Raw genomic sequence first — 23,657 nt, 5'->3', positions numbered from 1 at the left:
AGTAGGGACTGTCAGACAGCTAGCTAATTTAAATCTAGATTCTGCCTCTGATATGGCCTAGAGGAAATACTCAACACAGAGAGAGAGCAAGAGAGATTTTTCTTTTCTAATATATTCTGTCGTACCTCTGCTCTCTTCCTGTCCCTTACCGAGATCAACCTTGAAGCTACTGCAGTAACCTCTCATGACTGGGAATGACATTTTGTGTAAGAGCTTTTTCATTTTCAACACATAGAAGGGATTGTGGTGCTGGAATCCAACTCCAGTTCTGTCATATTTGCAAGAGGGTGGCAGTGAGGTTTCTTGAACGCAATTAATCACTTGTTTGCCACTGTGTTGAAAAGGAAATAGAATTTTCAATTGTTTGTTGCTCCTTAGCCTGTATTTTTCAGTGGGACCTCCGAACTTTCCATTTGTTACACACAGTACCTGCACTGGATCAGTGTCGTGTGGTCTTCAATTATACTGGCACAGTTATGTATGGAGGTAGGTCTTCTCAGTCTTATATTACTCTCCTTGGTCACCTCGGGTTTGAGATAAGTAGATGCTTGTTCAGTGAAATTGGAAGCTTCAGAGAATCTGTCTAACTCGAGGCCTTACTAGCACGTGTGAACTGGAATTTTTTTCAGCAAGTTTGTGCTACGTGCATTGCTGACAAAGGCAGTTTTCTCTAACATCAGCAATACCACAACTCATTTGTGAGATTAAAAATCAACCTACTAAAAAAGGAAACGTGTGTAACGGCAGATCTGATGATGCTTGAGAAAATAATTTTGTCCTCTGTATTAAGATTCAATGATCTGCAGTATTAATAAAGGCAGCTCTGGAAGAGTAGATATTAAATGGGTCTTGCCAAGCTATTAAATAAAAAGAAAATTCATGTCAGAGTCTGATTTGATCTTAAGTTGATTAATGATAGTGATGAATGGAAGGTGGATTTGTGGAATAATCTTTCCTTGTATCAGCTATGTTGCAGGCAGATGATGAAGATGACCTTCTGGAGGAGAGAATGCGAAGTCCCTTTGGCTCTTCTTTCAGGACATTTAATGCAACTGATTATAAACCTATAGGTAAGAGTAAGAGAGGAGCAAATAGCTTGTTCTGGAGGTTTGAAGGTTTATTGAAAATTCTGCTTAGTAACATTCACATCCACCTCCCCTTTGCGTGTATGACAAAACAAATTCTGATACGACATGTTCTGATTGAAGCACAAGAGTTGGGTTTAACACTGAAATAGATTCCAGTTACATATCCTGTTCGATGTGTGATTGCCTTACTTGCTACTCTTCAGCAGTTCTGGCTTTATTTTCCTTTCCTCTTTCCAAGTAGGGCACAGTCTGAAATAGTAGGTGATTTGGCCAAGATGTCATTGGTCTCATTTCAGGAAGGGCTGCTTCTTTTATTCCCCTTTTCCCCCCCCCCCCCCCCCCCCCCTTTTTTTTTTCTTTTTCATTTTTTTCCTTTTCCCAATAGCATTTCCCCATGCTGGTAGTTCAAAATGCTGTCAGTTTGGCCTTACAAAGCTCCTGGAGCTAAGCTAATTGCTGCTACGGACATAAACAAATGTGGCTTTTGCTATTGAAAGGAGACACAGCTCGCAACTCAGTCCCTTGGTTGCCATCTGTCCTGGAAGATTATCTGTTGTTTACTGTGCTTAGAGAAGCCAATAAATGTATTATCAAGGGAGGAGGCACTGTGCAGAGCAGGTTAAGAACTTACCTGGCTATTTTTTGACAGTCTCCAACATTTCTGTTCTTTATTACAGGTTGAATTAGTTACAAACGTTCATTTCACTTGTATTTCAGCTGTTGTTTCTTGTCCCAACATTTTTTTTAATCTGCTTTTAGACATATATTGTTAGGTCTTCTCTTTCAGCAAGCATTAAGTAATATGCAGTTAACCACTGAGTTTGTTTTGTGATGTTTTCCAGCTACCATAGATGTAAAGCGGAATATCTTTGACTTGTGCACAGACAGCAAGGACTGCTATCTGGCTGTCATTGAGGTAAAGGAGCTAAGAATAAACTCTAGTCTCTGTAGCTGTGCTTTGAGTGCAGTGCTTTTTGTTTCTTTTTAAAACCTTCAGAACTGATGATTCTGGAGTTTCTACTGTTAAATTCATGTCCTAAGCGGTGGTGATATTTTGATGATGGTAAAGATGCTGTTAGTTTTTTGTTGTCCACCTGCAGCAATCTTGTTTTTCTGCCTCTGATTCCTTAAACTTACAAACACATTTGCTTCTCTTCTTCAAACACTTCCCACGTTAAAATGTGCACAGGTTTTCCTTCTCATAAGCATAGAGAGACATGCATTTTTTTCCTATTTATAGCAATAATTTCCTATTAAAATTTGCACTGTATCAAATAACTGGGAAATGCAATCTTCCTGGGGCTTCCCATGGAGCTTTTTTGAGTCACTCTTATTGTTCCTTTTTCACTTGCCTTCCTAGCAAAATCCCAGAAGCTAAGGATTTGAAGCAAAAATTACTGAGCGAAACTTCTGGTCTGTTAAGGGGGAAGTCAAATTAAACTAATGGGTCTCGAACCTGACAATCCAAGTGTAGTGACTAGTTTAAAATCCTGTCAACTTAATATTCTGTGAACCACTGATCCTTACAGACCAAAAAAAGTGAGTCAAGAATTTGTAGTAGGGCAAGCTTCATGTTTAACTACTGAAGTTGGAGTTGCTAAGGTTGTGAGGCCAAGATATGAAAATTTTCTTTTATAGGAGTCGCTGGAAATGTTACTTCCTGGCATGTGGCAGCAGTGGTTGCTGGGGTATCAGACTGCTGTCTTCTGGAACTCTTGCTATATGACAGCCTTTAGCATTCTCTCAAGGCATGGGGTTCAATTATATAATAGGGAGGCAAATTTGAAAGGAAGAGGTGTGCGGTTAGGTGAGAACTAAACCAAAGCATGTTAAGGATCCAGTAAAGGTTTTGTTAAGTCTGCTAGTGTAAGTGTAACTTGTGGATGACAGAAGCAGAAAGTAGATATTTACATCACTCCTGGGCTGGTCCTTGAACCAAAAAGACTCGTTTTTAGTGCTAAACGTACTGCTGCTAGTAAATGGGATGGAAGGATTTTGGTAATGTTTCTGTAATTTAGATCAGATATAGCACTGAATATGAATGCTGAGCTTAATTCCTGGGGCTAACTGCTGTGCGGGCATCTTGTCTTCAGAATCAAGGGAGCATGGATGCCATGAACATGGATACAGTTTGCAGACTGTATGAAGTGGGCAGGCAGCGTTTGGCGGAAGATGAGGAGGATGAAGAAGAAGATCAGGTGAGAAGTATAGCATTAACCTGGTTGTTCAAGAGTAGCTGTTAGCCATCTACATATTAGAGGGCACAGGTGTTCGTTTATTACCCATAAGTACAGATGCCTCATTTGGTCTCACCTAATGTGAAGCAGATCACTTTACTGTCAGTGTAAACTAGACTATCTATGCAGAACCTGTGTGAACAGTAACTTTGTGCACTGTAAACTGACATGATAATTTATAGTTTATTTATTAATTTCCCTAAGTGTTTCAATCTTGTTCAGAAACTTTGCTGTTTGTTCTGCTTGGTTTTTTTTTTGTTTTTTGTTTTTTTTTTAATATTTTGACACTCGGTAGAGACAGTAGTGTTTTGAGGTTTTCCTTTTTTCAGTTCCAAGTCTCATATTTGGGCATAACTTGTCACCAATTTCTGAATGAGACACAATTTGTGACTAACGCAGTGAAGCTGCACAGTACTTCTATGCAGCAAAATGTTGTAAGAATTTTAAAGAAAGCTGTGGGTTTGCATTGGGATGTGTTGGTTTTCCTTCTCAGATCAGCCATTTGATCTCTGGCAACTTGACAAAAGAGCGAAGAACTGCAATAAGTGCTCCTCAGGGTACAGTTGGTGGACTAAACAGTAGCACAGAATACTTACTGCAGTACAATGAGAATTAAAGGCAAATTTGTAGCTTTTTGGGTGTCAGTGTGGTGTTTTGTTTTTTGTTTTTTTTTTTAACAGGCAAAGACCTTATGCTTCAATTTTCTAAAGACTTGAAATGCATTATTCTCTGCTCTTTGGTGTCTGCATTCTAGTAAATCCTATATTTGTATCTCCTGTGAGATACACCTTTTTCCAAAGAATGCCAGAAAGTAATATTTTGATGTTTGTTTTTTTTCCAGACTGTGTGGAAAGCTGGATTTCTGATACCCTTTCTGTCTTTGAATCTTCCTGTTGCTAGGTTAAAACTTTTACTTTCTAGTTCAGAAGACTGGATAGCAGATCCCAGGAAAGAGTAATTTTTCTTTGCAGTTAGTTGTTATTATTACAATTTTACTGTAATTCTGAAGATAAAGCAGTAGTTCTGTTTCGCATACACAGTTTGCTGTCCTGTCCTCTCAATGTGCTACAAGGTTGCAGTTGAAATCTTGGCTTTCTTATGAAATCATTGGTCACTGTTTCTATCCCTAGATTGGATAGATTCAGTTTAGGAACTTTTAGGATGGGTAAAGGGTAGAATTCTTTGGGAAGCAATGAAGTGGGGGGAAATTACTCTTCCTTCCAAAGTGTTTCTACTTTCTAGCCACCCAGTGCTTGCTTCAGGCAATAGTCTCTATTTTTGTCTCTGCTTCCACTGGTTTTGTTCACATTCGGTATATTTTAGTAAGCTTATTCACATTTCCTTTATAAAAATCTCAAAAAATAGTTTGTAGCAGAAATTGGTTTTTGCATTGTACAATGATTAACTAGCAGCTATCAAGACACTGTTTTGTGATATCACTGGTAAGTGTTGACTTAAGTGGAGATCTGTATTTGTATAAGAGGATGCAGTCTGAATGCTGTTGGTTCCAGGCTGTAACATTAGGTACCAAGCAGAGATAAGGTATCTATCATCCGTCAAATGTGACTGGGGATGCTTCCTGTCTTACAAATGGAGGTGGCCCCAGGCAGACTTTAAGTATGCTAAAAGCTTTTCTGTAAAGCTTATGGTGTATTCAAACAAAGCTCCTTTGGGATTGATGTGCAAGCTAAGAGTGACTAGTTAACATTGCATAATTGCTGCTTTTTATGGTCTTCATTTCTAGGGTGTATAGATGTTTCCTAGACAGTAACTTTCAGGGGTGGTTGCAATCAAGTTTCTTTTAGTAAGAGAGATTTGGTTTTAATATAAACAACACCTTATGAACCAAAATTCAATTCAATCTATATATATTTAGCAAAACATAAATTAAAATCCTTGCTCTCTGTCCTGTAGCTGTTCACTGCTGTTCCTCCAGGTTTGTTCTGGTCTTAGGCTTACAAAATACAGCTTTTGTCTCCACAGAGGCATCCAGCATTGAGCTAGAATGAGCAGAGATTTTCCAGAATAAAGATGGAATCTCTCTGGCACACTTGTCTGTTAAGGCCAACAAGAGTAATTTGTTTCCTGATGAACAGGAGTTTTCTGTGTGTACATATGCTCACACATATGTAGGTGTTTACGACTTGCCTAGTTAGTTTCTGTGATTTAGGCTTTGAAAAACTAGAAATAAACTTTCAAACTTATTGGGACTTCGCTCAGATATTCTAAAACAGGTTCGGGATAAAAGATGATGCTTTCTGATCCTTCTCATGAAAATGGTGTGTGGGGAAATCCATTTGAATCAATATTAATCTGTTATCTCTTTGGTCAAGATTTTTAGAGCAGATATTAACCTGTTTGGCCCCTGTATCTTCACACCTTGACTTTATGCATGTATGTATTTTTTTAATATGATCTACATATACAGGTCCACAAGTACAGTTTTTTGCCTGTACAGAAAGTAATCAGTACTCAAATAGAAGCATGTTTGATGGGCAAGCCTTGCTTGGAAGTCACGTGATGCAGAATAAAATTCCTTTAAAAATTTGTGCTTGGGGCAAGTTAAGAACTGTGGAGAAAACTATCTGCCTGACATTTTTTTACTTTAAATTTTGATGCCTCATGATGTCAGTTTTGACAAGTGTCAACTGACAGCTCTGTGACAGGTTTTTGAAAAGCGAAAGACTGAGTCCGTAAAATGAACCTAGCAAGGGTATTTGGCCTATAGATATCTTTCAATTCCTTCTCTTATTTAAGTGAAGAAACAAAACAACTACAGTACTCCCCCTTTCTCAAACCAAACCTTGTAAAATCAACTGATCTGTTACATAAATCACCCTTGAATTAAATGATCAGGCTGGCTTAGCTGGCTTGTGTATGGTACTGCTGCAGTAAATATTTATGATTTTGTTTGAGATACTTGAGAAAGCACCACTGTAGCTGGGTTCTTCCTTGGCTGTTATACTAGCCTTTCATATGAGATCTCTGGAAAGCTGCCTTTTCCTAGTTATGGCCAGTAATCCAGAGTTGTCAAGCCTTGTTAAACAGAACAAATGCTAAATGGATATTGATACTCTCTGGTCTGTACTTATTATGATAACTGAGGGAAAGTGAAGATGTAACATGCTTAGCAAGAGCTGGTTTGAGAGCTTTTTTGTTGTGTGTTTTACTCCCAAAATATTAGTCTTTCTGCCTTGAACTTTCATGAGTTTTGTGTATTATTTCACTGCTGGGTGAGTAAACAGGTCCATTAGTGACCGACAGTCTCACTCACAAGTACTTTCAAAACTATATTCAGCCTATGGGGAAATAGGCAGATTTTACTATTCTTCAGTCCTGCAGCAAGATCTTCCTCCTCTTCCTCCTGTATTTGCCACTGTTTTGATACACACCTTCAGAGTTAGACTTAGCAAAAATAAGATGGGTGTCTGAGCTACTGGTACAGATGCTGGACCATCTTTTGGTTGTTAGCTTGCTCAATTCATATTTATTTCCCTTTCTTGGCTGATTAGTATCCCCTGTTTCACTCAGTAATCTACTCTCTTCTGTAGCAGACCGGGAATTTCGGAGGAAGTGGTTCAAAGGAAAGTGAACTTACTGATCTGGCCTAGAAATGGTGCATGACAGTTGCTACGGGCTAGAAAAGGAGACTTCAGAAATATTAAGTGATGAGAAAAGCTAAAACCAAGGGAGCTGGCTGACCACAGAGTAGACTCAAAACTGTGAAACTTAAGTCTGGATGATGTGATCTGAGTGGGTTACAGGATTTTCAGTCTGTGCATTTTTACCTCTTTATTTTAGTTTTTCTTTCCACATTACTTCTTTAAGGCCTGTTTTTCTCTCTGTGGTACATGATGTGGATGATGTTGCATCTGTGAGGCTCAAGTAGTATTCTCAGTTATTGTCATGTTGAGAGAGATTTATGGCTTCAGCAGCAGATTGCTTCACCTAGCTGTCCCTGTCCTATAAAGTGTGTTCTACTTCTTTTGCCAGAACTGAAGAACTGTTAATTATCCTGCAGTGCTTCTGGGCTATCGAAATGGTGATGGTAGGTGTGTAATTTGTCTTTTTGCATTGGTTTAGAAAATGCTAGGTGATGTGAAATGAAAGCTTTGGAGATAAGGCAATAAAGACTCAAAAGACAATCGCTATTCTAACACGTGGTTTAGCCAGGATGGAGAATGTTTTTCCTCAGCTTTCTATGTGGTCTTGTGATCCCAGTTTCTACTTTTATTTTAGGACTCTCCTCCTGTCTGCCTGCAACAGCAATTCCACTGTACTTTCATTGCTGTTGGTTTGATATAGGTTTGTTTTCATGCGGATACTTATTTGCTGGGGAAAAACCCCACAAACTTTAATCCATATTGGCACATATATTTGAGAACCATCAGACCATGGTGGTGCTTTGTCACTACAAGCTGCCTAGAATGATAAATGTCATCAGGGACCCTTAGTTTTTCAGGAGCTGTTCCTGTAACATTTGAAGATATTGTCCGTTTTGAAGTCTTGCTTGAGATAAAGTCGTTTACAGGATAATAGCTGGGAACAAGTACTTTCAGACAAATGTCTCAACTGATAATAATATACATGCATTTATTACACACCTTGATAGGAGTCTTTGAACTTAGTTGCAGCCGAGGAGGCTAAGTTAAAGAGTGGTTTCCATCAAAGTCCTGTTTACATAACAGACACATCTTTTGAACAAGCATCCTCCAAAACAGATATTTAAAAAAAAAAAAAAAGTTTTCCCAGTACCTGTACTTCTTACCACATTTTTAGATAGTAGCACATAACTGTGACTGCTTCAGCCTATTCTGCTGTTTCAGAATCTAGTTTCACTAACTGTCAGTGCAAACATAGTAAGTTCTTGGAAAGGGAAAAGTAATTAGAGTTTTCAGAAGGCTAGACCTAGTATTATGGAGTAAAACAGCTTCAGCAGAGAAAAAAGCATATTCTGCCTGTTCAGTGACAGAAATCAAAGGTTGACTTCCTCTCACCTAACACATCGTTCTAGAATTCCCAGGGTAGTTGGGATCTAAGAAAATAAAAGCTGCCTCAGCTGTGATGAGAAATGCCAGTCAGAAGCTTGAGAAAATAAAGGAACAAATTCTTGTCCATAGAGGGAGAGTTCATTTACCTGCTAAATTCCTTTACACACTATTGGTTTTTGTCATGCAATTAAAGGAATGGGCTAATTTTTGTGAGTGAGACTGTGAGATCAGTGAGAGGAAGGAAGAGAACTGTACCTACTTCTGGCCTCCTTATATTATTTCTGAGCCCTACGGCACAGAGAATATAATAGTCGCATTCGAACGCATTTATCCCTAGCATTAAGGAATGCATCAACTGCGAAATGATGACTTGCACGTGCCTTGAAGAGGACAGTGACTCTGGAGCTAGATTGGTTATCATCAGGTACACACAGTCATGTTAAAATGAAAACATTTCATAGGCAAAACCAGAGTATTGGTCAAGAGTCCCAACTGAACATGCCATTCCAACAGAGGCCCAGTTATTTTAAAAGTTTTTGTTTATCTGTGTTATGGATGCTTTTTCATTCATCACAGGTAAGTAGTCATTGTTAGACAAGCTAAACCTACTTACATAGACTAAGAGAATAACGCTTTTTTATTTCTTCACTCCATGTTTTGCCTCTGTGACATACTGTATGCTGTGTGCTGTTTCCTGTATTAAATCTGCACATACCTACATCTGCATAGAAGCCTATGGTAAGATTCCTTGCTTGTTACATATAGTAACTTGTGCGCATTCCCAGGCTTCTACGTTTTTAGCTCTGTGACCTCATTAATGGCTATGATGAAGTAGCAGTTCTAACACTGAAGTAGCCAAGAAGGTAAAAGTAGGTGCAGCCCTGTAGTGTGAAGGAGATGAATACTTAAAATCAATTTAATGGTGTGGTAATAGGAAGTGAGTTTGGGCTTGCTAGCTGAGAGGAAGGATGAAGACTAGGTAATCTAGGACGTAAAATTCCTTCCTTCCATGCTTGACCCCCTAGAAGGACTGTTGGCTATATTTAAGCTTTTTCCACTGCCCATTTTTCAGGGAGTGTTAAGAACTGGGTGGGGGAGGAACTGGATAGAAACTCTTAAGTGACTGAAAACCAGACGTTGTCACTTTGTCACTCGTGAGAATTGCATAGCAAAGGATCAGAAAGTACCAATATGCTACCAGATGCTTTGGAAGCAAAGTGAACAATTGTGAGAAGATATGACAAGGGGATTGTCCGTGGAGAAAGATAACTTACTAAAACAAGGAGAGATTTAGTCCCCTGGAGTGAAACGTTCTCAGTGAACTTGTGTCTGAACAATGATCATGTGTTCTTTTTTCTGAAAGCAAAGCCCCTCCTCATGCTGGAAATAGGTAGTAATTAAAATAAAACTGATAACTCGGAAGAGACCAAATTACTAAAAATGAGTTTGCTTTTCTCTAGGAGAAACTTGGGGGAAGAGGGTGAAAGAAAGGGAGAAGTAAACTGGTAGGTGCTTTCTTGCAAAAGCAAATAAATTGACCAAAATAAAGAAATAATGTTTCCCAGAATTTCATTACAAAAAAAAAAAAAGACTAGAGAAAATAAACAGTTCATAGAAGCAGATGCCTACCAGCAGATGATTAGACTACAAATAGCCAGAAGTGATTTAAATATGGGCTGAAAGATTTGAAAAAGTGGGAAAAGCTTCACTGACATTTGATTAACTGTTTTGCAGGTAGAGAAAAGGCAGCTTCATAGATGAAAATAAGAATAGTTAAGAGTAGAGTAGCTTATAGCATGATTCAAACTGAGAAGTGCCATAGAGAGTATGTTTTCAGAGGAAGGGACTGTTGCTGGAAAGCATCTGCAGGTGAGAGGTGCTGACTTGGAAGTGATGATGGGAGGTGAGTGTGGGGCTGGGGAAGGAGCAGCCATGAGATGATGCCAGCTGAAGCATTCATAGGGCAGTAACAGAGGAAGCTGGGCACAGAACTATTGATGTGAATACTCGTTTTGGACTGTGAATCAGCTCCTAGTAGAGGAAGAAAAAGCAAATGAGGCGTTAGATGAAAAGATGAAGCTTTCTGTAACAGCTGAAACCATGTCAAATAAGCAAAAGATCAGTGACCTGTAAATCTCAAAACTGAGTTAAGGTTTCCAAACCTAACATTGACATTCGAAAAAGACCTGTGGGATCCTCTCTTGGCAGCTAACAGCCAGCCCAGTGTAAATTTGAGAGATTATGTAATCTGCAGTTGAGAAGTCTCAAATTCTGTTCATCTGGTCATAAAAAACTTTTGGATTCAAGAAATATAGGAAAACTTTATAAAAAGCCTTAAGAGTGCTTATAAAGCAAGCTGGTATATTTTTATATACTATAGATCTGCGGTGCTATAAGCCATGCTTCCTGAAAGCACTTTGTACATACACTGATTTCATGTTAAAATACAGTGCAGAAATGTTAAAATCAAAAAATCAAAGTTCTGCCTAGTTAACATGTATTTTGCATCAGAGTTTGAATAAGTGAAAGACTGGCGTTTTCCTGAGCCTTTGAATGTTTTTTGAGAGATGAACACTGGTGAATGCGTTAAGTACCAATAACCTGTACTACCCAAAAAGACAAATTTTGTGAATTCTGTATATGCAAAATGAATGGGTAAAGGGGAACAGTAAGAAAGTCTATGGTGATGATGAAAGTCTATGAAGTGCATGCAAACGTGCATCAAAAAACAATATGGAAGAAAATACATAACGCTTGAACAAGAGCAAAGGGTATTTACTAAGTTCTGAATAGGCTGTCAATACTGGCAACGTGAAGAATTACGTCAAGCATTTTTTTGTTACAGTGCTGCCGCTCCTATATATGCCATTCCTTTAGAGGATGTTGTTTAGTCTTTTCCTTTGTAGTTATAAATGATAAATTAATTAACCAAATCTACTTGGCTTTCTGAATCTTCATGTAAGATCACAAACTGGTAGTAGAGTTTAACTTGCCAGTAATTTTCTTTGAGATGATCTTGAGATAATCTTCGCTATGTAATCAGCTTTTCTGATTCTGTAAGTTACTGTCCAGTTTTTCTTGTACTACTGCATCTCTGTAAATCTGCCTGTATGCAGGCATGTTAAAAAGCTGATGTGAATCACTTTTGCCCTCTTAATCATCCTCAAAGTAGTTCCAGGATCATAGACTGTGTGGTGAAGCTATTTCTGTGTTACTGTGTAAGTGAATTAGTGAATTTTGGTGAGTTAGTGAGTGTTGAGAGATTTCTCCAAGATGCACACTTAAATTAGTTGTCCCATTTGGCAATCTTATCCTAGAAGAACTGATAGTCGCTGCATTCTTTATACTTGTCTAAAGTGTGTAACTGATGATATTATACATTGATTTACATTCTTAAGACTTTTTGAGTTAAACTGATACAAACCCTTTGTATAGATGGTCTTTTCCAGCCTAAACTAGTCTTTATTAGTTGAGTCAAATTAACTCTTTAGTTGAGTCAAACAATTTCTAAGTTAAACTGGGGCCTGTCCCTGTGTGGACATCCTACTTAAATCTGCGGGTAGCTATATTGTGCTAAAGTTGCAGCCTCCTTCTTTGCTGTCCCCTTATAATTATAACTGGGGCTTTGTTTTGTTCTCTTGTTCACTTTATAAATTGTCAGCTTTGTCTTTGTTCATTGCCTTATTTTTGCAGTCTTTTTGCTTTAACTGGGGTGAAGTCAGCACCGTAAGTATTTATGCAGAGAAGTGAGCCCAGGAAGCCGTTTTGTGTATGAAACAGGGTGGGTGTTTCCTGGATTGAAATTCCTTTATTATAATTGCAATACTGTGTTTTTGAAGAGTAGGAAGAGTTGGCTCTCCAGGTATGTTGATACTATAATGCCCTCTGCATTGCAGCTGTTATGTAGTGACATCTGTGTATGCTGGAGATGAAGAAGAGTAACACTGGTACGGTATTGTGAAGATAACATAGAAAACCCCTAGTATTCATATTCACTATAACATATAATAAAATTAATACATATATATATACTATATAATTACAAATTTTAATCTCATTGGGGGTCAATGGGTACTCTACTTCGAATTGTTCTACTCTTGGCATCTATCAAGGTAAAGCTCCCTTAAGTTAATCCTAAATTTAGATATCTACAAGCAGTTCATATACCTGAATCACAGTGTAACTAAAATGGGTAGCAATGTGACATCCTTAATTCAAAAGCTGGGCTCCATCATGTCCCTCTGAGTGTTGCCTGTTCTATTTAAAAGGGAGCATTAGATTTTTTTTTCTTTTTTCCTCCATGATAGCCTCAGGTTGGGATTGTTTGTAATCTTACATGAATTACATAGGAAGATAGGGTTTTGGTCTGGCTGTATGGTAATAATAGTGCACCTGGCTGCAGAGCAGGCACACAGTGAGTCAGAGTGCTGATAGGGAGGTAAAATGTTTTACAGAGGGAAGGTTATGAGATGGTCAGTTTGTGATTCTACAATACTAGCCTCGTGCCTTCTGTAAAGATAACTGGCAGCTGTGAAGCGGCTTCTGTTGGAGAGGGAAGAGAATATTTTCTAAGGAAGCAGAGGAGGAATGTGAGGACTTCATAAACAGTTGAAGTTCTGATCTGATCATCTTTTACAGAGAACCCAAATAGAAGAATATCTTTAGGCATCTAAAGGAGTTAGTGAAGGCTAAAACAATTCCTTGATATTGTTTAAGTCATGTGGAGTGTGCTGGTCCATGGGTTCTGTGGATCGGTTTACTCCAACGAGGAAGATAAGCACAGGTGCATGCTTGCTTTGCATGCTGGTTCTTTTTTCTAGCAGCACCTGTGTCATTGCCAAAGCTCTTGGGAACTACTGATGAGTAGGTAGGACCTTGCTTTTGCAGGATTTTCCTTCAGAAGTCTGGATATGGTTTGGAATAGCTGTTCTGCCTATCTTCCCTTGTGACATTGCACAAGGATTTTTTTCACTGCTCTTATACAAGCATACTGAATGAGTCATTGGGGAAGGCATGCCATTTTTTATCTATATATGGATCCCTTATGTGAGACAGTTGTGGTATATGATGAGGATACAGCCTAGAGATCCATTAGTAGACTGGATATCACTTACATATGATGGTGTTAGGTGTGAGGAAATACCAGGTGGAGTCTTTCTCAGCTGTATGTCCCACAGATTAGTTTTGGGTGCAGAAGCTCCGTGTGCTTTCTTAAGAGAGATTTCACCACATATATGCAAGCCGTGTGTTTCTAGACTGGAGTATTGCAGTGTGCCTGCAGAGGTTTGTGCTTGGAGATTGTTGAAAAGCTAATGCGGAATTAGCCTGTTACTTAGCAGAAGCATCACAGTTTCCAGGTTCCTGTTTGTGTTCTTTAAAACATAAGGTACAGGTTTCTCAGTCATTAAGATCACTCCTCTTGAACTGTGTTCTGTGCACTCGTTCAGCTCGGTAAGGACGCGCACTGTGCACATGTCACGTGCTCTCTGCCACGTGCACGTGTGACTTCTTGGAGCGTGGTTTTCACATGATTTTCTGGTTTACCAAGGACGGGTATAATTTAGATCACATCTTACTGTTCTTAGGTGGTTTTTAAATGAGTGTGGCCTGATTCTAATCACCTACTTCAGATTAAATAATTTAAGCTGGAAAGGTGGAAGCATTTATTTCAGTGCTCTAGTATTCTGTTGCTATTTGTGTTTTCACAAAGGATTTTTTTTCCTCACTGGTTGGTATAATCCTTGAAAGTTAACTTGCAGCTAAATATACACTCTTTCTGTGTAATTTGGTGCTTATTCATGTCAGCCAGAAGAAATCTTTAGCTTTATGCAACTATATTTCATTTCATCCTGTGTTTGAAGGGTAATATTGCTATATATGTCTTGCCTTAAGCTTGAATGAAAAAGTTGATAAAATAGTATTTCAGTTTCCCCTAAATACATTAAATGTGAAACATAATCAAATTCAGTAGTTTTTGACATTTTCTTTTAAGTCATTGTGGGCTGGGTATTTAGGAAAAAAATACTTTCAGAAATTCCACAGATGTGGAAACTTAAGTGGGTACCTAACTCATTTCAGAATCCTTTAGGTTTCAACTACACAGACTTTTAATGAATCTTGTAAACAATACACTTCTTTCCTAATGTCTACAGTTGTGTCTCTATCTTCAGACACTGAAAAAACTTGGCTTAATTTTTCCAAGCTTTTAAAATAAATTGATCTCCTCCTTTCCATCTTTAGAGTTATTTAGAAACTGAAAAAGGAAAATAAACTCTCCTGCCTTTTCAGTTTTTAATCAGTTTTTCAATTCTGAATAGAGTAATTCTGAATAAAGTTTAAGACATTGGTTTCTCTGCAGATACTGCATAGAACAAAAGTAAAAGTTATTAAGGCAAAAGCATTTATACTGAATTCAATATATTTTATGGAAAATGATACTCAGTACGGCACTGCAATTTAAAACTGTGAACTGCAAGTAAGGTATTTCCTCTCCCAGTGTGTATACAATTCAAAAAGCATTGTCCGTTTATTTGAGGACTCATTGACTCAAAGTAAAGTTTGCCATTGCCTAAAATAAGCCTAGGCTTTAATACAGGTTGTTTTAATTTTTACTTAATACAAGCTCTTTCAGAAAGAAAACTGTATGTAGCAAACCAATGCTTTTATACTGTAATCTCCATTTCAGTAACACAACACTTCTGGTCAGTACAGGAGACTTGGCTGCCTTTTGCAAGTGAAGAAACAATAAAATTTGCCCAGGCTTCTTGGCATTCCTTGTTTCTTTTGCCTATGACAGATGTTGGATTTTTGTAGGTGTGGTGGATTTTTTAATAGTACTGACTGAAGAAAAAGTAGGTACTGACTGAAGAAAAAGACAGAAGAAAAAACCTTACTTTTTTTAGTAAGGTTTTTTCTTCTGTGTTTTTAGACCTGAAAATGCAGCAGTATAAACAGCACAGTGTGAGTGTGGTGAGCTTGAGGACCAAACTAACCCTAGAAGTGGGTTGTTAAATATTTATCCTAACTGCTTCATAATTTTGCAAGATGTGTTCCCTCCTAAAACAAAGGGGCAATTAAGAGTGAATGACTTGAGAGCTGCCTTCCTGCCACATGAGAGCATTCCGTTAGAGAAAAACGGTATGACTCTGAGAAGATGTGCAGGTATATTGAACCCTTTCTTTGAGTCTTGAAGACTTCCTGGAGCTTGGCTTGTGATGGCACTTTTTCACCTCTTGTTTGTCTGGAAGAACGATAGGACTGTAACAGCTTCTTCCCACTCAGTTTTATCTGCTAGCCATGGATTTCTGATTTGATCTGTACAATGAGAAATTCAGTTGCTTTACTGAATGCAAGTTCTTATGGTTTGATAGAGAAAGATCTTGATCCACAGGTAAATGCCAAAGATGAGACTTCTGAGCTGCTTTAAACAGTTCTGTCATCTGAAGCTGAGTGATTCAGGGATTGGTTTGGGCTAATAGTATCTTTCCCTACATTTTACCTCTCATCTAAATCAGGAATGACTGAGAGACTGAACATCCTATGCTGCATGCTGTTTGATGCAAAGTAGAGGTTTTGGTCTAGTTGAAACTAAAGCAGTTTGTACAAGACTAGCAACAAAGCCATGGATTAACAGATCTTATTGCATGTCCTTCTCAAGAGTGCATTGTGGTGACACGTTGATGGCCAGTATTGGAGAGGAGCTTCAGCCAATGGTACCTATGTTGCACCAGCATTTTGCAGATAAGACTTTGCAGGCCTGCAAATGATCTAGCATGTGTCATGTTCTGTAGTTGTGGAGAGAAAGTGTTTATATGGGTGATGGGGAAGTGTTTGTAATGTGTGATGTCTGAATATGGGGAGAAGTGAAAACTATAGGTATGTTTTCTTCAATTATTCTTATTCCATTTTACATTTGTTTTAATGTCTGCAATGGACTATTTTTGCTGTCTTTATAGGAGGAAGAAGAGCAAGAGGAAGAAGATGATGATGAAGATGATGATGATACAGATGACCTTGATGAACTAGATACGGACCAGCTGCTGGAGGCTGAGCTGGAGGAGGATGAGAACAATGAGAATGCTGGTGAGGATGGAGAAAATGACTTTTCTCCCTCCGATGATGAGGAGCTTGCCAACCTCCTGGAAGAGGGAGATGAGGGTGAAGATGAAGATTCTGATGCTGATGAGGAAGTTGAGCTGATTCTTGGAGATAGTAAGTGTGTGCCCAGCTTGGTAACCACAGGTGACCTTGTCTTCTGTTTAATGTCCTGGCAAATACGCAACATCTAAGTCTTCCCTGAAATTACTTGGCTGACTTTCCCCCTCAGTGGTATGAAAGGCACAAAATAATCATTCTTGTTCACCTGTGGCCTCTCAAAGTAATCTATGGGTAAAAACCGATCTTACCTGAGTGAACAACTGTGAGTTCCGGAAAGGAAGGTATCTCCTTTCTTCAAGTGCTCCCAGGTGTGTGTGTGAGAACTTAAAGGCAGGCCAAGAAACTCCATGTCAAGAAGCCTTGTCTGGTTGCTTCCCTGTCCTGCCTTTCAAGGGGAACTGGTTGAACTGTTACCTCACCTGTCGTCTTTGCCTTATTCGTACCTATAAGGACAGAGAAGCATTTTTGCTCCTTTGTGCTATTCTTTCTCTTTTGTAATTGCTTAAAGTGCAAAACCCACATGGCATTTCTGACTTCACTTCCTTTTTTATACTGTTCTGAAGCTAACATAACTTTTGGGATAAGATTTAAATTGTTCGTTTTTTCTGGCATTCCACAAATACAGAGACTTGAAAAGTTAACAAAGCGTGTGTGTGTGCGCGTGTGTAAGAAAGGTCTGAACTTCTTATGAAGCAATTCAATTTGGAAAAAGGCTTCACAAGAGAGAGAAGGTGAATAGGATAGCATTGGGCTTGGGATTTGTGACACCAGATTCTCTTCCCTTTTTTGCAGCACAATATTTGAGTATGCGTGGCCAAGCCACTTAGTTCTTTAATTTCCACGCTGTAAAATGGAGATAATATAGTTACCTTAAGTTAAAGGGTTGGTAAGGATAAGGAATTACAGTGTGCAAGGTGTTTAAAGTCCTGCAGTGATAGGAGATTAATGTGAGAGCTGAGATGGGAATCAATCTTCTCTGCCAATGTGTTGGAGGATTAAGCATGCCAGGGCTCTGTTTTGGCACTAATGTGGCTGGCAGACTCATTCATGCCCCTCTTTTCTGTTAGAATGCAGCTCAGTCGTTTTTAAGGATGTGGCCACATGAGGTTGCCAGAGTTATTCTGTGGCGCCAGTCTGCTGTTTTCTTGAAGGTAGTAGGTATACAATGCAGGGCCATATTGGACATTTACATAGCTCAAATTCATTAATAGCATATTGCAGTTCAACATTTTGGGATTGCAGATAACTTCTGCCTGTCCCAGTAGCTGGCAGGACCTTCTTGACACAACTCCACTTCTGTTTCCTCAGGGGGTGCAGGGCCAGAAGCTATTAAGAGAGCACCCAGAGTGCTGTAACTTCAGTTGTCCAAGGGGCAGAAGGGAGGGGAAGTTGAGGCCATTTCAATAACTGTTCCTGTAACAAAACTAGGTGCTACTTGACACTTAGTTATTTCAGGTGTGCTCTGCAGAGCACTGCATACTATGAAATGGCCACATCTGTACACCATTGATGGATAGAACCACGTGATCAGAACTTTGAACTGATATTGCTGTGGAGCTGCAGCCAGCCCATCCTGTGGCTGTTAAGTTGCTTGGTAGCATCACTGGGAGCTTAAAGCAGGGAGTGCAGCTCTGCCAGGCGGAATGTGTGGTCCTTGCACAGGGTTTGATGAGTGGGGTTCTGTGGCTTCTTCTCTGTGACTTCAACTTTATGTGGCTTGCTTTTGTTTCTCACCCAGCAAGAGCAATTAAAATTTCCCTCTCCTTTGCTTATGCTGTGTTCCAGAATTAATAGTTGTAAGGGCACTGACACTGTTGCAAAGTACAGATCTGAGGCACGGTGATGAATTTAGATTGCTTTCTACTGCAGACCCTTGCTGTACTTTGGATGAACCTCCATAACATACAGTGGGTGCGCTTCAAAACAAAATAATTCAAAGAACAGTTGAAACAGGAGAGTGAGTGGCTTTGGTTACTTGTGCTTTAGAAGAGATTTTGTTTCCTTTTCAGGAATAATCCATGGAGAACCTTTTAAGTATAAGTTTGTCTTCCTCCTCCTTCGTTACCACCTTGGGGAGGGTGGATCTGTTTGTCTTGTCCAAAGCAGTTTACGCATCGTGCAGATCTTTCAAGAGCTTGTTCCTGGGACAGTGGGGTGTCCTTTTTGAAATGCATGTGTGATAGAGGATGGAAGAAATATATAGAATTCTCACCAGCAGTATGGCTGTCTCTTGTTTCCTCTTCTCTTCTGTAATCAAAAATGGCAACTTCCAGGCAGGTCTGTAAGCTTCTGCCAAGCAGTTAACTGCAGTCAGGTTTACTTATAGACATGGAGCTCAAAATTGGAAGGTTGTGTGGTGGACTGGAGAATAAAGAATTAGGAGATCCCCTTTCAAAGCTTTCCTCTGGTGTTTTTTTTTTTTAAAAAAAAGCAACAACTGTTTCAGCTTCTCTTCTCCAGAGTTTCTGGATTATCTCGCTTGTGCTTCTTTCCCTCTTACTGTGTAAGTGTAGCTGCTGCAGCACTGGCTGGTGTTTTCCAGCTCCCCTCACGTGGCTGTAGCTGTTCTGGGAGTACTGATGACCCCTCAGTTTAGGCTCAGTATGATAGATGGTGAGGCTGGAGCATCCCTTGCTGTTCACAGTGGAAGGGCATCTGGTTGATCTTCAGGGACAAAGGTTGGGGGAAAGGGTTTGTGCCCTCTGCTCCTTGCCTGTGATTTTTTTTTTCTTTCCCTAAGGAAAGCACCATGAGAAGGGGTGAACCTTCCAGAAGGTCTTGCTTACCTTGACAGGCATTTTAGAGATCCAGTATAACTCAGATGGCTAAGATGAAGTCTTGGTGTCTTTTATTTTTCTTTTTTTTTTTTTTTAATATTTTTAACACCTAGTTAACTGCAGCATCCAATGAATTCACATAAGAAAAAGAACCAACGTCACCTCTAAGGTAAGGCAGGAGACCTCTTGCTGCCAGAGCTGCTACCACTTCCCTCTTGTACAGCTGAGGGAGGAGAGATCTTACGTTTTAAGATAAAAAGCAAGTGTGTGTGTGTGTGTGTGACTGCCTCTGGCAAATCCTTTCATGTTTTCGTTCTGTACCACAATGAAGAAAACCAGGAAAAGCACAATTTTCAGGTCACCTTTAATGAGTGCCATGTAGTTAAATTCATTACAGAAACCTTCGGGTTGCTAGAGGAAGGCTCTAGTTGTGAGCGTGTGATTGCTTCTCCTGCTGTGCTGTGCAGAGGGGAGTGACAGACCAATAAGAACCTAGTACTGAGAAAGTCTGGGTCTAACTTACTGCATAATGAATTGGCCCCATGCACATTATACAGAGGCCATATTTCACCACATCAGGTTGGTGGAACTGTCAAGCTTGCTTTCAAATAACAGCTGTGAGGAATGACTGCCAGATCTGTCCAGCCCCCACCATGTAGAGCTATTACACTTGGATGTGCACAATAAGTTGTGCAGGCAGCTCATGTGCAGGTAACTTACTGCTGGTGTCCTCCTCCCCATCTTGTCATGGGAAAAAAACCTGCCAGCTAATAGAAACTGCACTTGCTAAAGCTGCTCTCCTCTTGACCCTCTGTTTTAACCAGGGAAAGAAAGCTCTGGTGCAGCTTTGCTAACTGCTTTTGATTGACTTGAAATGCACTAAGGGTGCTAGCTGCCTCCGTCCTTGCTGGGGAGTTGCTGGTCTCAAGCAGGTGGTGGCCATCTCTTGTAACTATGAATGCGTTGCCTTGCTTAGAAGCCCTGACAGCTGTGTTCTTCCACAAACCAAACGTAACCTACATGTCTCCTTTTCAGCTGACAGCTCAGATAACTCTGACTTGGAGGACGACATAATCCTGTCTCTGAATGAGTGAGCAGTGACTGCCAGGCGGGGTGTTGGCAGGAGGAGACGCTCCGTTCCCAGCAGAAGACCGGAGACCAAATTGGAAACCGATTCTGAGCACCCCAACCCTTTTTCTCCTGGGAAAACCTGAGGAACTCCAGCCCATCCGCTGTGTTGGTTTGAGTCAGTTTGAGGCTCGGGGCTAAGTCCGAGGCTCTACAATAAAGAGACCTGGGGTTAGGCCTCTTTTCTCTCTGCCTTTTTTTTTTTATTTTTTATTTTAGGCTGAGATGACTCTCCTCTTCAAGGAAACTTCTGAAAATATTTCACAATATATTTTCTTTGTATAAAGTTCTTTCCTAAAGAACAGAAATAGTTTTATATAAAACAACAAAAAAAAAAAAAAGGCAAGTGTTCTAGTAAAGAGGGGATGAACTTTGTATTCCTGTAGTACCTTGTTACCATGGGGTAGGTTCAGGGGAGAAAAATTGTTTAAAGGAAGAGGCATTTTTATGCAACTACTAAATGAAATAAGAGGATCATCATTTCTAAAATTGTTGAGGAGTAAGAATATTTTTATTTTAAATATGATTTTATTTTTAAAAAAGAAAAAGCAACAGGTGTTAACACCTGCTGGTGCACCAGTGTGTTTCAGATGCTTTTGTCCTCCAGGGAAGAGCCCTGGGGGTGTCTGGTAACTGAAGGTACAGGCTGTCTCAAGCGGAGATTCTTGCTGTGATACCAGCTATAGTGGGAGGCTGAAGTCCTGGCTTGGCCTAGTCAGAGCCTGGTATTCCTGAAGACACAGGGATCTGGGATAGAAGTTTGAGCCCTTTTTCTCCCCTCTGCCCTTTGTGGTTCAAGTTTTTTAATCTTTTTTTTCCCCTCCCCCCCCCTTCCCTCTTGCTCTCTGTGTGGAAACTGCAAATTGAAGGCCTTTTTCTTTAATGTAAAGTGTATTTATTAAAAAATTAAATACAAATCCTGTCTCTGTTTATGGCTGTGAATTGTAGCCATGCATTCCTCTGCCACCCATGCAAAAGCAGTGCTCTGTGCACCTGAGGAGCAGCCCCGTGCAGGAGAGCAGCTAGTTGTAGCTAGTGGCCTGACTGCAATAAGTAATGGCAAAGTAAGCAAGAGGTGAGATTTCTGAAAGTGCAGGCTCCACATGCTGCTCCAGTCCACGGGGACTCCCAGAGCTGCACAACGTCTCACAGTGCCCGTGGGTTCAATATCTGGCTTATTGGTTTGCCCGACAGCCTTGAATTCTCAGTGGGGTTATGGGCAGCACGGCACCGCATCCTCACTGCGCTGTGTGGGAGCTGGAAGGTGCTGCTAATGCTGGGCTGTGATTTTGTTTAAAGATGCACCAGAGTATCCACTCTGTGGTTCAGCTCCAGGAAGCGCGGTGAGCTGCAGGGAACTCTCACCACCTTGCTGGTGCGTGTGAGAAGGCGGGAGCAGCATTGGGCCCTCCTCATCCATGTGTGGTTTGGCATTATGTAGGCTGCCTTGTGGCTATACTGGCAGAAGGCAAATTAGGTGCTCCTGTTTGTACATGACAAGAGGCCCTGCCCTTAGAAGGGGATAAAAAAAAATTGCAGTTGAGTGTTTGATTTCACTGTACAGCACACAACTGCGCAACTTAGTTCTGTGAGTCAGAACTGGAAGGTAAGTATGCTCATTGCTTGCTTGGACAAGGCCACTAAATGTGCTATTTACTCCCAGGTGTTCAGATACCATCCACTCAACTTTTTACCCTTTCTCTGTTTTGGCCACTTTCAGAATAGGGTTTGAGGCAGAACAGTGAGCTGGAGGCTTCTCACTCCTTGACACTCCAGCAAGTTTTCCACCAAGAACTGTGCTCGTTTCAACTAAGGCTCAAGGTTTCATTGCTTGAAGAGGAAGGATTTTCTTTTTAACCAAGAGAAAGGATAGCTTTTCTTCCCTGCAGCATCGCATCTACTTAATGCACTTACCATGGGCTGCTTGTTAATAATTAAAATGAAAGGTTCTGCTGCAACTTATAATGGATAATTGTGCCCTACAGAGTCGATAAAGATGAACGAGTTGCGATTACTACAGCATTTAAGACCAGCAATTGGAGCAGCATTCTGATTAAATGAGGGGATTGAAAATCGGATATACCATCCAATAGCTGTGGAAGCCAGCCTCTGCCTTATCAAAAAACATCTTATGCAACTTTACCTTAGAAAATGTGCTGCTCAGGAGGAGAGAGGAAAAAAAAAAAAAAAAGCATGTACTCAACTACTAATAACAGAGGGAGATACTGTGCCAGATGTCCATATCTTGTTCTGGCTTTATACCACAGCTATAATCGGCTGCATCTGTTGCTGTTTTGGACCTGGCTATCTTGGAGAAATTTACCAACTAGTTTTGTGAGACAGAACCAAAACGTCTAGAATGGAGCTCCTATTTATAAATCTGACTTGAAACCGGGCCACTGTAAGTATATGTGCGATCCCTCCCCTCCCACACCTATCCTAGTTTTATTGATCAGAGCCAAAGGGAGCCTGCTTGGGCCTTAGCCTGTGGCTAAGCAGGCAGGGCCCGGCCGCTGCAGCCTGCAGATCACCCACCAAAAGTTGCTAAAGCAGCCCCCTCTGCCTGTCCTGGGCAGGCTCGGCCTCTCTGCTTATCACAGAGCTGCCGAAGTTAAATACGCAATGGCAGGGGAGGCTGCCTGTGCCCTGTGCTTGTGCCTTTGTTCTTGCCCGGCATCATTTACGAGTGCTGGGGAACAGGGTGACTGTAACAGGATGGGTGCAAAATGGGGATTTGGAATTGAACACTAGCAGGGGTTTGTTGTTTTTTGTCAGGGCATAGTTCTATAACTAGTTGGGATGAGGAGGAATCTCAGCGTTTGGAAAATCACCTCTTCCCCGACATCATGTTTTAATCTACTTAAAAGCTTGGTGTTTGGAAAAAGGCCTGTAATCTTCCTGAATACGCACAGCATGTTGCTGATGTGATGCCATACAGTATTTCTTCTACGCAGCCATTACAGGCCTTGGTTTGGGGGGTGGAAGGGGCATTTAAATGTCCTGCCAGCTGGCTAAGACATATACCTCCCTCTGCAATGGAGGGGAGCCTTTGCAGGAAGGATACTGTTTCCTCCCATGATGTCAGCAGAGACCAGCCCAGCCCCAGCCTGTGCCCTCACTCTATGACCAGACCGTGAGTAACTGCTGGGCCCATTTGCTATACTGCAACACAGCACCATGGAGTACAGGCTGTGTAACCGTTGTGCCAGCACCCTGGGAGGCTGCACACGTATCCCTGCAGCACAGTGGGTCAAAAAAAACCTCATGTAGGCCATGGGT

The 23,657-nt window shown here is 40.4% G+C and overlaps 1 protein-coding gene across 11 annotated transcripts in view; it reads left to right on the top strand.

Annotated features, from left to right (window-relative positions):
• DCAF1 (DDB1 and CUL4 associated factor 1) overlaps positions 1-23,657 on the top strand; it is a 59,414-nt gene that overhangs the window by 32,682 nt on the left and 3,075 nt on the right. For 3 of the 11 annotated variants that reach the window (XM_087744501.1, XM_087744506.1, XM_087744505.1), the window contains 7 exons: positions 393-486; positions 966-1,070; positions 1,931-2,004; positions 3,182-3,286; positions 16,272-16,527; positions 20,286-22,779; positions 23,420-23,511. In XM_087744501.1, the coding sequence (XP_087600627.1) occupies positions 393-486; positions 966-1,070; positions 1,931-2,004; positions 3,182-3,286; positions 16,272-16,527; positions 20,286-20,344 (693 nt within the window). In that variant the 3' untranslated portion in view covers positions 20,345-22,779; positions 23,420-23,511. The other 8 variants (XM_087744502.1, XM_087744509.1, XM_087744503.1 and 5 more) reach the window with 8 other exon arrangements.

Source organism: Nipponia nippon, unplaced genomic scaffold (genome assembly GCF_047370975.1).
Source record: "Nipponia nippon isolate SJK-2023a ecotype South Korea unplaced genomic scaffold, ASM4737097v1 scaffold_9, whole genome shotgun sequence".
NCBI classification, from domain to species: domain Eukaryota; kingdom Metazoa; phylum Chordata; class Aves; order Pelecaniformes; family Threskiornithidae; genus Nipponia; species Nipponia nippon.
The sequence above is the reverse complement of the archived record's forward strand: the minus strand, read 5'-3'. Positions and strand labels throughout refer to the sequence as shown.